This window comes from Molothrus ater, chromosome 1, assembly GCF_012460135.2.
Source record: "Molothrus ater isolate BHLD 08-10-18 breed brown headed cowbird chromosome 1, BPBGC_Mater_1.1, whole genome shotgun sequence".
Taxonomy (NCBI): Eukaryota; Metazoa; Chordata; class Aves; order Passeriformes; family Icteridae; genus Molothrus; species Molothrus ater.
The window spans coordinates 56,721,932-56,738,489 of record NC_050478.2 but is presented as its reverse complement, the minus strand read 5'-3'; the positions used below and the strand labels follow the sequence as shown (position 1 = coordinate 56,738,489).

Sequence of the window (16,558 nt, the reverse complement as noted above, 5' to 3'; positions counted from 1 at the left end):
TGCCTTTATAAATACCTATGCCTCACCTCTGCCTTGGCATGGCATGGCATGGCATGGCCTGATCTCCACAGACAATCCTGTGCTGCCAGAAAACTATCACCTGCAAATTAAATGTGCTTCACTCAATAGAAGTCATGACAAACTTCTGCCAAAGTGAGCATTGGTTTTACTATGTAGAGAATTTGTACATTTAAAAGACAGCAAGTCTTAAGAATGCCATGGGGCACACTTAGGGTCTGATCTGTCACTATGAAGTTAGTGAAGCTTTTGGCATTCAGAGATTTGCAAATGGAGATTCCTCAGACTTTGTGAAATAGAAGATGCATATCTAAAAGCTCACTTTGGGAAAAATCCCTTAACTTAACTATGCCTGTTTTTTAATGGGTTGAACTTGGAACAATATGAACTAGTTAGTTGTGCTGACCAATTTCCAGTTTAACGTCAATGGAAGATTACTGGATCTGCAGTCTCCTAAAGCTCAGGCTAAACAAAAATAAAATTTATTCCCAAATTGGTTCCCTGCCCGAATCACAAAAAAAATCAAAGAGGTGTTTAACAGAATTCCAATCTCAGTGATTGGTGCAGGCCTTTCTGCATTTTCAGGTACTTCAGATATCTGTTTAAAAATTTAAATTCATCAACTTGCTTGGGGCTAGGAAGCAAGGGGTTGGGAGAGAGAGCAGAGCCTTTCATGCTATTGCAGCTCTGCATAGAGCAGTCCTGCTTCCCTGACATATCAACTGCATGCTTTGTCTACAGGCATGGGGACCCTCATGATTATATCCAGTGTCTGGGAAGCAGATCCCAGTCATGAGGAGAAGTCCACTCTAGCCCTTACAAAAAAAGGCTCAGCTACTCTCAGGCCAAGCAAATAAAATTCAGATGATGCAGCCTTTACATATCTTTAAACTTCCAACCATTGCAAAGCTGTTCTTTGGAAAAGCAAAAAAACTTCTTTGTAAGGGAAAAGTCCCTTCCATACATGGAGATGGCCTTCAAGTCAGAAGACTCATTCCTTGCCAATATGCCACAAATCAGTGTGCATTTTTGTGTGTCACAAATTCACAGACCAGTTCTATTGCTTGACTCTGAGCTGGTTTCTGCCTCCTGTAATCAGTAAAGCATACTGCTTTGGGGACTGCATACAAACCACTGCAATTACTCTGGCTGGGGGAAATGGTGATGAAGAAGAAACATAGATATGTTACATCAGATCTTAGTCAACTATTTCTGTGCATTTTCAAGACAGTCTCTTGTCTGATGAATAACTGAGTTAAACTAGTGTGAAAGGATAGAACCAGATTTTTTTCTTTTCAAAATGTTTTACATACATGACCTTGGTTAGGTAATTTAGTGAGCAGACGTTATTGTCATCTTCTTTATGTTACTCATCTAGAAGAGCAGATGCCACACTGAGCTGCAGTTTGGCATCAAGGAAAGTCTGTCTGTGTGTCAGAGTAGCCAGGATAGCCTGGACTCCCACAAGGACTAATTGGTGCTCCAGTAAAAAGAGCTATCTTCAGCCCTATTCAAAAAGAATATTCTAGTGTTTTTAACATCCTTCCAGATGCTTTTTAGGAATGCTCCTCTCAGTACTCCTGCATTTTATCAGCTCTCCCTCTCATGGAAACTCTAAATCGCATATTTAAAAATAGACCATCAGATTATCTGGGTAAATCATAAAGCTCAGCTTATCTCTCTCTTCCCCTTCAAAATATACAATTTATTTTGTTCACCAGCTCAGCAGCGTGAAGCCATCAATAATCCTGTTTGTCTCAGTAACCCCACTCAGTGATTGTCCCTGTGTATCTCTGTGTGTGCATGTCACGCTGGGGTGTATGTGTGTGTCTGTGTGAGCACTGAAGAAGGATCCAGGAATTTACAGTTCTGGGCACAAAGGTGTACAATCCTGCGGTATTTATGCCCATGTCAACTGTGTATGTCCTAGCATCACAACACTTATGGAGAATAATACCAGCATTTTGCCGAAGTAATGTACTAAGTACTTCAATTATGCATTAAATTGTTGTTTAACACCAATCTGGAGGACAGAAGCTGTGTGCTTCTCCTGAGGACAGGCATAATCAATTAATGCAAGGAAGGACACAAAAATTTTCCAATTCCTCTCTCCCAGTGGTTCACACGCACCAGATAATAGAGCCTTCAGTGGCAAACCCCGACTGCCAGCCCCCACGTTTCCTATACGCCCATCTCCTCATCCTCCTCCCCCTGCCAGTGCGGCCCATCAGGCCACGAGAGCCGGAAAAAGCCCTGCAGGGATATAAATAGCTCCTCGGGGGAGGAGGGGAGAGTGCAGCAGCACGTTTCTAAAGATGCTTGCTGCAGAGGGAGGTTTTGCTGGATTAATTCAGAGGGGAAGGGGAATCGCTAGGAAGTTCACTGCCACAGCAGGTAATGTCTGTGGAAAGAGGGCAGCAGCTGCCCTGGGGAAGCTGAAGGGGGAATGCCCCGCTTTCTGGGACAGCAGCGAGGCGGGGTTCCCATTCTGAGTGTCCCACCTATTTCAAATCGTTTTCTCAGAGCCCTCCCCGCCCCCGCAGATGGGCTGTGTATAGGCTGTGAGCGGCCCACGGCTGAGACAGACAGCGAGGATACGAACCAGATCGGTGGAAGTGTTATTATCACACGCAGCTTATTGTCTGTACCAAGTTTGTACGGAGCCAGGTGATATGATGTTGCTGGTGCGCGCTGTATTACACTGACTGTGCATGCGATGCTCTGAACTTGCCCCATGAGCGGGCACACGGTAGCGCTGCCTTCCCTGCCCTGCCCCCGGTTTTCCTTGGAGAGACAAAGCCGAGAGGTTCCGTCTCCCCAGAGCCGCCCTATCCCCCCCTGCTTCCCGGAAACTTTCGGGAACTACAGACACAAACGCCTGAGGCACAGGTGCGCGCTCGCCCCTTCCCGGCGGGAGACAGCCGGGGCACTCCTCAGCCGCCGCCTGCGCGGGATGCGCCGGTGGCCCGGGGCCACTTCGCGGCTCTCCGCTCTCCCTCCCCCCGGCGGGCCGGCACCGCGCGGCTCTGCGGTGCTGCAGCGCCCGACCCGGCCCGGCCCAGCCTCTCTCACCGTCCTCCAGAGCCTCTGCCGCTTGGCACTGACGGAGGTGGCGGTGACGATGAGGTGGGAGACAGACACCACCAGACCGAAGACGATGGCCAGCAGCGTCCGGACGGGAAGCAGTGAGTAGGAGACGAAGGTTACCAGCATGAGCTGCCACATGCCCTGCTCGGGGGCGCTGGGCGGCTCCATGCCGTAGGCGCCGAGAGAGAAGGGGCAGCAGAGGAAGGAGAAGGTGAAGCTGAAGAGCAAGGTGAGCTTGACGATCTGCTGCAGTTGGGTGACCTGCAGGTACTTGACATTAGTGACGATGAAAAGGGAGAGGAAGATGATGCAGTGCACCGGGTGCGAACCTTTGGAGATGGTCAGGCTGGGGCCGGAGAGCAGCTCCACCAGGGCTAGGCTGGCGGTGAGCACGATGAGGACGGCCAGCGCCTTGAGGGTGGACGTCTGCTCCAGCTTCAGGTTGTAGCTCTGGAAGAGAGCCTCCAGCTCCTTGCAGTCAAACTCGTCCTCGCAGGCGATGGCATCCAGCAGCAGCAAGGGAGGGGGGTCTCCTAACCCGGCTCCCGCTCCCGACGCCGCGGCAGCCGGCGGGGAGCAGCAGCAGTGGCAGCACTTCTTCCTCTTGGTCTTGACTTTCTGAAACGGTATTTCCTCCATGTCAGTGCCATTCATAAACCCGGGCAAGAAATGCTCCTCCAGGTGTCCCCCGCTGCCGCTTTGCCGCTTCGCTGTTCATAAAAGAGAGGGGGGCTGCGCGCAGGAGCCGCGGCCGCTCGCCCTCCGGCAGCCCCCGCCGCTCCGCGGGCGCGGGTCCCGGGCACTCCCGCCAGCCGCCGTCCGCAACCCGCGCCGGCAGCCGCCCCCTCCGCTGCCACCCAGGAGCCGGGGGTGGCTGGGACGGCGGGAGGAGAGTCTCACTCGCGTTAATGTGCCAACCTTCCTGCCTGCAGTCTTGCTTTCCCCTCCACCCTCCTCCTCCTCCTACTCCTCCTCCTCCTCCCTGGTGCTCAGGGATGCTAATCTCCTAATGACACCAAAACACCACCCAAAGGTTTGGAATCAAACAGAGGGAGGGGTGGGGGCAAAGGGTGGATGGAAGCTCAGAAAAGGGGAGACGGAGATAATCAACAGGCGGCTTTCCCTTCAGATAACGCTATTTTGGGGAGCAGGAGCTACAGAGGAAAGCAAACGGGCTCCCGTGAGGTGGGCAATATTAAAAAATAAAATAGCTAGTAGGAGGAAAAAGAATTAATCCGAGCCAGGGTTGTGGAGGAAAAGTGCTGCAGAGGGGCCGGAAAGAAAGCAGCAGGCAGGGAATGGGAAGGCTATCCCCCTCCCAGGTCCGAGAGCATCTCACCGTAGCTGGGGATTGAGAGGCGCCTGCGCGCCGATCGCTTGGGAAGCCGGACACGTCCCCACCGGGGCTCCGCGACTCGGGAGCGGCGGAGGGGCCCGCCGCCCCTACAAAGCGCCCGGCGTTCCCCCTGCCGGGCGCCCGGGGCTCGCCCGGCCCTGCGGGTCCGTCCGGCATCGGCTGATGGCTGGCAGCCCCGTGCTGCCCGCCGGCCCTGGCAGCTATTCATATATGTATAGATACATAGGTACATACATATAGAGAGATATACACACACACCGACATACATACATACATACGTACATATATATGTGTGTGTGTCTGTATAAAAATATACAAAATCTACATATAAAGACGTAGAAGTACATGTAAATATAATTACATTTGAAAAATATGTAAATATATAAATATATGTGTTTATATAGATGCTTCCTTTCAGAAATAAAGTCCTATCTGACTGAATAAATATTCTGATGTTTCTTGTTTTTGCCTAGCTCTGGAGCAGTGGGAGAAAGTGGTGTAGTGAATCAGAAAATTTTCAAGATAACACACTTCTATGAGCACTTCTGCCTGTCTGGTAGTACAAATCAATCAGTGGCTGTGGAGGTTTACTCTTATGACAGTTGAATATCACCCTACTCAAAATTGTACTTTGTACCTCATCAGGAATTTGAATCTGTTGTTTTGAAAAAAAAAGCCTCTATTTCTGCCTATAATGCTGCTATCAGATACTATTACCAAGTTGTCACAAAAGAATACACTGAAATATGCTTTTTTGTAATCATTGCATCTAATTTTGGGATTATGAGACTGATTTCAAACTCACCAAAGAATAGGGAAAGGACACCAGTTTTCTTTTGGTTTGAGTCAAGCATTTGTAAGATTCAAGTCTAGGAAAATGTCAAAATAGAAAACTGAGGTTATGAACAGTTGGCTTTTCAAAGGCAGGGCAGAGATGTTTTCCAGAATCAAAGCAAAATCCTACTATCATACATAGGTTGAAGAACTAATCATTGATTTTTGTATCAGTGATGTCAGATTCTGGTCCCAGATTTGGGCTGAAGAGTGTTAAGACCAACAGTATGCAGGGATTCTTTAAGATTTGTTATGGCTGTGAATTATGTTGGCAAATCACTTCTGGATAGTAAAGTAGCGTTAAAAAATTCTCGGATGCATAATCTGAGGCAATATTTTTATATTAATATTTTAGTATTTGATGTTAGTCCATGCCCTATAGACTCGGTATGCAGTCATTCTTTTGAATCTGGACAGACCTCATCAGGAAAAGAGAATAAATCAACATTCAATAAACCAACATTGCTGGAGTTTGTGTATTACAGATTCAAGATATTCCACACTTGGGAAAATGACTGTTATGTACTCTGTGTTCGTGGGAAACAACTCATGGTGATTTCCTAGACTGTGACTTAGACCCTCAAACACTGCAGAACTGTAAATACAGCTGATATTTAGACTTCTGTAACATCCTTCCAGAAGAAATTAAAGGGGTTGGATTTGCTGGCCTGAGTACTGGAAACAGGAAGAGATGTTTAGCTGAAATGAAATTAAACCTATGTTTAAACCTAAATTAAAATATGTAGACAAACAAAAAGAGGCCTCCTTTGTTTTGCAGGATATCTAGTGTGTTTGAAAAGCTTAATAAATTAATCTACTTATTAACTTTGGTGCATAAATTCACTTCGGTCATACATATATTAGATAAACACACACTGTGTGTTTTACCTGTCCTCAGCTTTTTTTCTGAGCTCATATATCCTGAGGGATAAACTAATATTTCACATCTCATAAAGTATAAGAGGTGGCACTGAGTTGGCCAGCCCTAGGGGCTATTCACTGAAAGAGTTGTCACGCTAGCAGTTATAATTTCTTTCTTCTGGCTCTCAGCTTGCTGCTGAGGAAATGGAAGGTGAGTAATTCCCTACAGGGCATCCTGTGGTTTAGATTATTTACATGCTTCTTACAGTCTCAGGTTGGCTTAGTTAATGCATACATAAAGCAGAGAAAGATGCTGTATATGAAACATATACATCTTTGTTCTTGCTAGGTCAAGGGGAAGCAGTGAACTGTTGAAGCCTCATCTTCCTTAGACACTCTAGGAGTATGGAAATACCACAGAGTGATTAATGAGACTCTGCCATCCTTTATAGACTGTTTCACATCACAGGGCAAATACTTCACCATACCCTCCATAATGAGGAGCCTAAATTTTAGCACCTGATGTCACAAATAAAAAGAGGAAACCTCAAAGCCTTCGTCTGAGACAGACATATTATTAAAGCAAATGGACAGCTATAAAACTGCTGGAATGCACTTGACACAGGACTGTATTTTCTGACTTATCTGTTGTAGATGACAGTATCTAAAATAATCTAAATCTTCCTGGGGTTTTTGAGCTATTAACAACACTTTGTGGACTGTAGTACACTTCTGGCTCATTTTTAGGAAAGATATGAGGTTGGTTTTGACAGTTATTGCCCCCCAAATTTCTGGAACCAAGCCAGTTCTTTGTTTTGTATGCTCTTGCATTTGTAATCAGAAACTACTCAGGGAATGAATGTAAAATATTGACAGGAAAGAGTATTGACAGGAAAGAGTGATTAGAATCCAGCTTTTTCATCTTTAGAACTGCAAGACCTATCTGCTTTTAATTTTTTTCTAAAAGGCAAACTGTCTTGGTTGTTTGAGTCACTGGAAGTGAAAAACATTTTTTATGGAGAGCCAGGCGGCATATGGATCTAGGTTACACTAAATACAAGTCTCACTGCATTTTACTAGACTATAGTCTTGAATTAAAGAGCTACTCAGAGTTTCAGTTCCCACTCAGTTCCTTCTCCCCCAGTCTATTTTTATTTACTATGTGCTTGTAGATTCCCCACTCAATAATTATTTTTCACTATAATCTTGTTTTACTTTACTGAACTCAGTACTTGCTTTTTTTTATCTCATCTTCTAAAACAGTTTCAAGCATTCACTGCCTGGTGCATTAGGTGGAGATCATCTTTAAAAGCAACACCTTTCATAAAACTGGAGCTCTTCAGATTCATTACAATTTTAGAAGTAGACATAATGAAAGTAGACATAATGAAAGTAGACATAATGAAAGTTTTGCATTGATAGACTTTTTTTTCCTACTGGTAATTTTTGTCTGAGTAAGGATTGCAAGGATTTTCATCTTTTATCCATATTTAGTATTGCTTACCTGTAACAGAATGGAATGCTCTATGATCGGAGACAGGGATAGAAATCTCTTTTTCCTCTCATTGTCTCTGACAGTAAGACTAAAGACTCTGCATGAAGCTATTGAGAAATTTCTGCAGATTCATTCTAGGAGGCACAGCTTGTTAATGCCACCACAGAAATCTATCTAGTGAGAAAAAAGCAGTGATACTGGCAGGACAGAAAAAGTCCAGCACAAAATTGTAGGAATGGCCAAGTTTAAATATAAAAATTGAACAGTGTTTTCCTCCTCTCATGGATCTCTGAAATAGATTCCCAACTTCTTCTAGATTTTGGGGAAAGATTTGAAAAAATGAAAGTATGTTTTTCCAAATCATGCACAAATTTAATTTTAAACGAATCTGGGGACTCCATTCACAGTCTTATTTCAAGAAATGTAGAATAGATTTCTGTGAGGCTGCTAAAAAATTGTCTGAACAGGTCTCATAAGCATTATAATGACTTTTCCTTAATATTCTTTGTGATTTTAAAGTTTGACTTATGCATTTTGATGGAGAAGAAATGAAAGAAATGAAAGTGACCGTTCTGATACATTACCACTTCCACAGTTAAACAACTATCTGCATGTTTGAATTCACCTAACCAGAGCATTTCTTCTACAGAGCTGAAATAAACTTTGCCCTCCTACAATGAGTGAAAACCTCACAACACCTGCAAATTCAGTCATTAGGAGACATTGGTTCTAGCCTCAGCAATGTTGTCCAAAATTACTTTTTGATTTTATATTTTTCTTTGTGATTCTTCATATCTGTATAGAAGTCTAATTGTGTAATCTATTGGAAAGAAAAAAAATCAGATGAGAAAAAAGTTATATTAAGGCCTTGACCTCAAGTCACTTGTCAGACAAGACTGATGCTGAAGCAATTAGGACATTTGACAGAAAAATAATATGCCTAAAGTGGCTAATTTGCCAGCAGAGAAAGGAGATGGGTTTTCTCCAGACCTCTAATGAGCAGGGAGTATCAGCATTAAGAGCATTTTAATCCTTTACCCCTCTCTTCTATTTTAAGCCTTACAGGAGAGCATGAGACTTCTGTGACCTACTGAACTTCTATATTAATACTAATGAACATCTTCAGTGAGCAAGCAATGTGCTTTCCAGACAGAATGGACACCTAGCAGGTCAGCCAGACCCTTCCAGCTTCTGACCAGTCATTAATTTTCTTCATCCATACTGTATCAACTCTGATTTATTTTTTCTTCACCTAAAGTTAGTGCCATCTAATATCTACTATAAAGGCAAATATTCAGGAAAGAAGGTCGATACATTTTTATGAGGAATTAATTCACTGTTTCTGTTATGGTCTCTAGTAAGCAAGCCACAGTTCTCAGAATCTCTCCCAAATACCACAATCCATCTGGCCATGCTTCTGTCTCATCTCTTCCTACTTTATCCTCTCTGTTACCTCAGAGAAATGTTAGGATTTTTTCTTCATGAGCCTGTGGATGGTAGGAGGGTGGAAATGACACAGGAAAGGTTTCAAATCTTTAAAACAATTTGTTGTGTACTTTGCCAAGGAGTATACAACAGTGACATATACTGATTAAAAAACATCAGCAAAACAAATCAGAAACCAACTGCAAAACCTACACAGCACTTGTAGCACCTGCTTTTGTTACTTGATTTTAGATGTGTACATTAGAGCATACTCTTTTTCAGCAGAGAATGCCATAGTGCAAGTTGCCATAGTGCAGCCATGAATGTTCTGGTACACCCTCATTGTGCCATGGGACTCCACGCAGAGAGGTACCAGCTCACTTGCTGACACCCATGTCGCCAACCCATTACACTTGTGTCAGAGCTTGCAAGCTCAGGTTTCATACTACACTTACATGTTTGTGCATTAACCAGATCTGGAGACAGCTTGTTCAGGGCTGCCACGGGATCTTTGCACTGCAGTCTGGACACTAGAAATATCATGTTAGCCTTCAACAACAGACAACCTTTTCCTTGGTTTCCTTTCAGTAAGGTGGATCTTTCAATACATTGGTTATCTTCAGAATCACAATCCCATCCCAGGCTAAGAAATCACCCAAGAAGATGTGTGGATTTCCTCTAGTAAGGCTGTTATTTTATCTTTCCCGGTCAGCTTGGTTAACAGACTTTTTCTGAGCCAATTTCACAGTCAATATATAAAAACACCCAAACAACAAAACCCAGCCCCCAAAATTAGCTGGATTGGTTCTCGGGCAAAATACAAATGTCGCTGAGTTCCCACAGACTCCCTTTTGCAAATTGATTCAGAAAAACCAAGAAAAAAAACCAAAACTGAACCCTTCTTCCCCAATATCTTAGTACTCGTCCCTGCAGTCGACTAAAGAAAATTTCCCGAACCAGTTAGCAGTTTGGTGGAAATTTCTGTTATGCAGGTGATCTGATTGACCAAAGCATTTTTAAAAGTCCTTTAGCTGTCAAAGAAACTCAGTAAAATTCAGATCAAAGTCTGAAGTCCAACTAAAGTCCATTCTCATGGATGGACTTTTCTGGGAAGTTTCTGCAAATGTCTAGCATCATGGTGCTGGCAGTGGGAATGAATCTGATTCTGTTCCATGAAATCAGAGGAAGTTTTGATATTCACTGCACCTATATTAGCCCTGGTATTATAACCGTGCTTATTTCCCAAGGAAGGTTTCTGTTCTTCTCTATATTAATACTGCTGTTGTCTAAGGTAGGAGTATGGCTCTGTTCAGAGCTTATATCATTCTTGTTTGCCTAATGAAATGCAGTTTAGATGTATTTCAGAATGTGTATAAGAAAGATATTTTGGTTAGTTTATTCCCTTGAATTTCTTGAAAGAGAAAGACAAGATGTACTCAAAAATAAAGATAGAAATCATTGCTGTTTATAATGCACAGTTCACTAGTAGCCATATTTCTGATATATCAAAATTTTAAAAAATATATTAAATAGTAATTCATACTCAACAGAGATGTTTTCCTCCGATTTTACTTATCTCTAGGTTATGTAGCATGCATATTCTTGAATCACTTATACTATGGCATGGTATTTGGCCTGGTTTGAGAGGAAGTGAGTTTTTTGGGATGCTGTGGACAAACCAATAGGTGCTTAGATTTGAATATTGGCACCTGGTGTGGCCACTGAGGACATGGATATGCCACTGAGAACATGGATACGCGTCTGAGAACACAGGGGGTTAAAAGCAGAGAACTCCCAGGAAAACTTTCTCCTGGTTCCAGTCAGTGAAAGGTTCAGAGCTCCCCTGTCCAACTGCTGCCGGCTGAGTGGGGCAGGGGAAGCCATGCGGCCGGGTGAGGTAGGCCCGAGCATTGGAGAGGCATCAGATGCCCCCTCCCTCCCCCCTGAAAGAGAGAGAGAGAGAGAGAGAGAGATGGTGTCAGTGCTTGTGCCACAGAAATTTGATAGCACGGCCGGCTGAGAAGGAGAAGGGGGGTGAGAAGGTGCCCAGCAGGGCAGCCATGGGAGTTCTGGACAGGCAGAGCCTGAGATTTTTAACCCTTTTCTTGGATGATGGAAACCTTACAAATGCTGGTCCTCCTGGAGTTGAATGAGAAGAGAGATAGAGATGAGATAAGAGGAAATGGGCCATGAGAGAAGTTGAGAAAAATCTTGGGTGGGCGGAGGTGATGGAGTGGCCTTTGGATGGACTTTTCTTGTATAGCCATGGACAGAACCATTTTTCCTGTGACACAAAGACTGCATTTAGGGGGAGGCAATGGCTTGGAGCCAAGAGAGTGCAGTGATGTTATGTGAAGGAGTGTGTGAACAGAGATGATGGGTGAGGAGGGCGGTGGTGCCCTCCGTCTTCGGGGATGAAGATCTCTGTTCTTGAGACCCCTCGGCCCCAGGGGGTGAATTTTGGGGGGGACAGGCATCCCGAAAATGAGAGACTGTGTTTTTTTTGAACTGGGGAAAGCATCCTTAAAAGGAAAACCCCAGAAGCAGCTCTGGTTCATGCGCGGTGGTGAGAGCACCGGGCATGGAAGAAAGATGTCAGGATGGCAAATGATCTCCAGGTGGTGCCACGTGTGACATGGAAACACAAGAGGTCTCAACTGTGTTTCCAGGGGAAGCCTATAGCACAAGAGGGACTTCTCACTCCTTGATGAACTGAGAATTGATTATCTAAAGGGTGGTGATGGACTGAGAGTTGGTGATCTGAGGGATGGATGTATTGGAAATTTGGTGGGGGGAGGAGGAATGTCTTTGGAAGGTTTTCATTCTTTCTGTGTGTTTCTTTTTACATGTAAGTTAATAAAGTTTTCTCTTCTTTATTCCTAAATTGGAGCCTGCTTTGCTCTATTCCTGGTCACATCTCACAGCAGACACCAGGGAGAATCTATTTTCATGGGGGCACTGGCATTGTGCCAGCCTCAAACCATGACAGTATTATAATTTATGAATTGAAATTTTAGTAAACAATTTTTTTTTCTTTCTTTTTCTTTTAATGAAGCCTATCAGTTGCTCAAAAAAATTTTTTTTAACCCCATGTATATTTTCATTATGTCAAGTTTTCACTATTGGTAATATTCAGCATGTGCTCTGCTATGACTTTTCATTACAGTTCAGTCATTAGAAGTTCTGTAATAGCTGCCTCAGGTGCCTCAGGCTCCCTTCTGGACTTCTGATTTGGCAGAACTTCACACCAGTTTAATTTGGGAGTTTTTCTTGAGTAAGTGTTCTGAAAGCCTACATATTTTCATCATTTGCAGAGCCTCCTGTCAAAGAGTGAAAAGTACATTGACAATATGAATTTTACAATAACAGTAGAAATAAATATATTTGTAATGAATTCCTATTGCATAAAAGAATTGCTCCTTTATAATAATTTAATGTTTTCTGATGATAACTATAAAGCTAACAATAGTTTCAAGACATAGCATCCTACAGACAACCAGTGTTCTCTGCCAGTTAGCACTTGTACTTCATCACTGAATGAATACAGATATAGCCCTTCGCTGTTTTTTAAAGACCCAAGGAAACCATCCCCAAATCCAGTGGAATTTAAAAAAACAACCTTAATTATGCTTTTCAAATAGGAAAGATAAGCTTTTTACAGAAGGCTAAGTCACAAAAGATACTTATTAGAGATTCACCTCCTCTAACACTCTCTTGCAAAGAACAGAGTACCTCAAAACAGCATGTATCAGACATTAAACTGCTGTTCCAGATTATTTCCACCAAGGGCCAAGATTCTCTCTATTTTATTTCTAATCTATGTAATGGGATTCTTCACGTAAATCCTGCAACTGGCAGCAACTAATTAGGTCAAATTAACAGGACATATGTTACTGGATCTATTTTGAGTTTAACTCCTCAAGATGGAGCTACCCTCCTCTTTAAGGTAACAACTACTGGGTGTTAAAAGTGAAAAGACAATGTTGTTGTGGTGTGTTTACTATTCCTTTAGTCAGAGCCTTGCTCAACATTAAGACAGATTTCCGGTGGACTTCAAAGCTATATTTATTTTCTTATCACCTGTGTTCCCCCTTCATCCTAAACAATTTGCATAAGCCAGCATAATGCTTCTTAGCTTATACCTCACTGCTACTATATATAGATGAACTGGAAATTCAGCTTAGTAAAACAACTTAATTATTGTCTTGTTCCCTTCTTTCTTCCTGCCTACACACTGTTCATGTGTTTTTGTGCATGAAGGTGTGAAAGAGAGATCATGTACTCAAAAGAAATTTTAAGTGTTAAGTGTTATTTTTCTTATTAATTATTGGGGGAAACAAAATTTTCTAAACTGATGCAAAAGTAGGAGCCATAAGAACAATCCCAAATATCACAGGGATTCTGGCATATGTGTGTACACCTCTGAGTGTGAGTGGGTGTGTTTGTAAATGAGAAGCAGGACTTTTTCCTTTTTTCAAAAAAAGAAAAAGACAAAAATATTTTACATTTTCTTTGTGACACACATTGAGAGTTATGTAGCCAAGTCAGGTGCTGATTTTATTAACAGTACATCTCATATATTTCATACAGGCTTCTTTTCATTTTCTATGTTATTATTTATTTGCTTAACAAACTGTTTGCTTTCAAGTTTATATTTGCAAATTAGGTTATTTCTTTAAAAACCTAGAGGTGAAATTAAAAATCTCATTGAATATGGTATATTTCTGGTTGGATAGGACTCATAAGGAAATGAAAACAGTACTTAGATTTTAGTTAAAAGTAGACATTTTTCTCACAACTTTTGTTTGCAAAAATTGTAAAAAATTACAGCAGTTTAAATATAGATCTGCTTGCCTAAAAAATTAATTTTATTTTTAATAAGACTAATTTTGTAGCACCTTAGCACTTAATCCCTGAGAAGCTTCCTCTCCTCAGGTCTGATAGCCCTTTAAAGCCGAAAGAGGCATTACTCCAAGGAGAGCTTACCAGTGTTTTTAACTCTAGACTGAGTAGTGCAAGCCTGACTACATTCACTATAGATTGGGTCTTACCCTACTGTCTGAAATATATGTCACTTCTCTAAACAAGGTTAAATGCTATTTTTCTTCCCCTCATCCTGTTTAACAAGTTAATGGGTAGTCTGGACAGTTTAAGTATTCCAGTTAAGTGGGAGAAAGGTCACTGCAAGACTACTTAAAAGATATCATGGGATGATAGAGGGTAAATGCACTTTTGCAAAGGATTTCCTAAAGGGTTTCCAAATGATTTTAGTGAAGGCAAGTCAATACTAACATTAAAATAAAAAATCTCTGGGAATTTCCAACTACCATTGCAGTGATAAAACTTGTGTTTATTTTTGTAAGTACATTTTACAGTTTCTTCCCAGCACTGACATACTCTCTTGGCCTTGCACCAAACTCACCGAAGCTGAAAGCTGATGGAAAACTGACTTTCTTTAGCCTCAGGTACTGCTCCTCGGCACCCAGAGATTAAGGGCCTCAAGGTGGCCAGCTCTGCTTATTGCTGGCCTAAGAAAAATTAGGCTAAGAAAAATTTCCCTGACTTGACTGGTAACTTATCTCACAAGGCTAAATCCAAAGGTTAAGGAAGCTGACTTGATATTTTCCACCAACTCTATGGAAAAAGTGCTATACGGTTTTATGTCTAGCTTGTAAGTTTTGGGCCTTTGCATTCAAGATATATTTGTGACTGATGGACCTCTTCAGTGAGATTTGCCCCTATAGTTAGCAACGTACTTGTAGAGGTCTGTGTGTCCAAAGACACATTTACTCAACAAGGAAAACTTGAAGAGAAATGTCCTATTGACTAAGTAAAATTCTCACCAGCAGATTTTGGGTTTTTTTTTTGCAAGAGCACCAGGGGAATTTCTCCAAGGACCTGATGGGGAGAAGTAGCAGCAATAATCCAAAAAGTGATGATAGCACTTTCTGAGGATAACTTAAGTACCACCCTGATGGTACAGAGATTTCATGCACCATCTCACAAACAGTTTATGCTGGTGACTCCCCTGCCGGAAAGGAGCTTGGCAGGAATGGATCTGGGAGTCCCATTGGACGCCAAGTCTTCCATAAGCCAGTGATATGAGTTTATGGCAAAGGTGATTAATAGTATCCTGGGGTGTACTGGAAAAACTTCTGTCAGCAGTTCAAGGGAGGTAATCCTTTTCCTCTTCTCAGCACTAGTGAGGTCTCATCTGGACACCTGTGTCCAGTTCTGGGCTTCGCAGTACAAGAGACATGGATGTACAGAAGAGAGTCCAATGAAGGACCACACATATGGTTAAGGGACTGTGAGGAAAGGCTGAGATCTGTGACTGCTCAGCCTTGAGAAGGGAAGGCTCCAGGGGTATCTTATCAATGTCTATAAATACCTGAAGGGAGGTGCAAAGAAGAGGGAGCCAGGCTCTTTCCAGTGGAAAGTCCACTGACAGGACTAGAGTCAATGGACAGAGAGTGAAACATATCAGGTTTCCTCTGAACGCTTTTTTTACTGTAAGTGTGACTGACCACTGGCACATATTGCCCAGGGAGATGGTGACATCTCTGTCCTTGGAGATATTCAAAAGCAACATGGATATAGTTCTGCGTAATTGGCTATAGGTGGCCCTGCTTGATAAGCAGGTTGGATTATATGACCTCCAAAATTCCCTTCCAATCTCAACCTTCTGTGATGCTGCAATTCTGTGACATATGTGGGGAAGGGACTGTAAATCACTCTGGTGCAGGCCCATTCCAAGGTAGGCTAGTAGTATGTGCAAGAAATCTCTCCTACATTTTCTACACCATGTTAAAAAGAAAAACTAAGTCAGTCTGTCAAAGAAAAAGCAGACTTGACAATGCACGATCTCCCCTAAAAACCATAATTATTGCAAAATATAGATGTACAGTTACATTTTCTAATACACCTGATTCTGCAGGGTTATCTGTATTACAAGCTTCTCATGAGATTAAAGAACAATTAAAGGACCAATTACTTTAAAGGTGCTACCCATTCATATTCATAGCTTCAGTGAAGAAAAATCCTCAGCTCTGTCAAAACTGGTTTTCTCAGAACTGGTAGTTCCAAGACAACAGGGCAAAACCCCCAGTCCCTAGAAAATAAGCCATAAGAAAAGAGGTATGGAAATATTACTTTAGCACTCCAAGTTCACACATCAGTTGAATGGAAGAGTTAAAGACTGTAACTTGTGTTTAGGTTAACTTGGTTGTCAAATCGCTTATGGGATCTGACCTAGAGTGTGAAAATTTGTGTTCATGAGCAGAGAAGTAATCAAACTGAGCACTATCAAGCTAACCTTCACAAATTATGAAATATCCTGCCTGGAAATTATTCTGTAGCACAGCTTTCAGAAGTTTTAATGCATAATGATCTGCTTTTGTAGCCTTTGCACTTTACAGAGAAGTTATTATTTCTCTTTTAAATATTTTGTGATATATGGTGATTTATGGCACTTTTTGATT

General features: G+C 42.3%; 1 protein-coding gene across 2 annotated transcripts in view; it reads right to left on the bottom strand.

The window, feature by feature from the left end:
• The window catches only part of ADCY1 (adenylate cyclase 1), a 161,784-nt gene extending 157,779 nt beyond the window's left edge, over positions 1–4,005 (bottom strand). For both annotated transcript variants that reach the window (XM_036401820.2, XM_036401822.2), the window contains exon 1: positions 3,091–4,005. In XM_036401820.2, the coding sequence (XP_036257713.1) occupies positions 3,091–3,759 (669 nt within the window). In that variant the 5' untranslated portion in view covers positions 3,760–4,005. The remainder of the gene's footprint in view (positions 1–3,090) is intronic.
• Between the last annotated feature and the right edge of the window lie 12,553 nt (positions 4,006–16,558).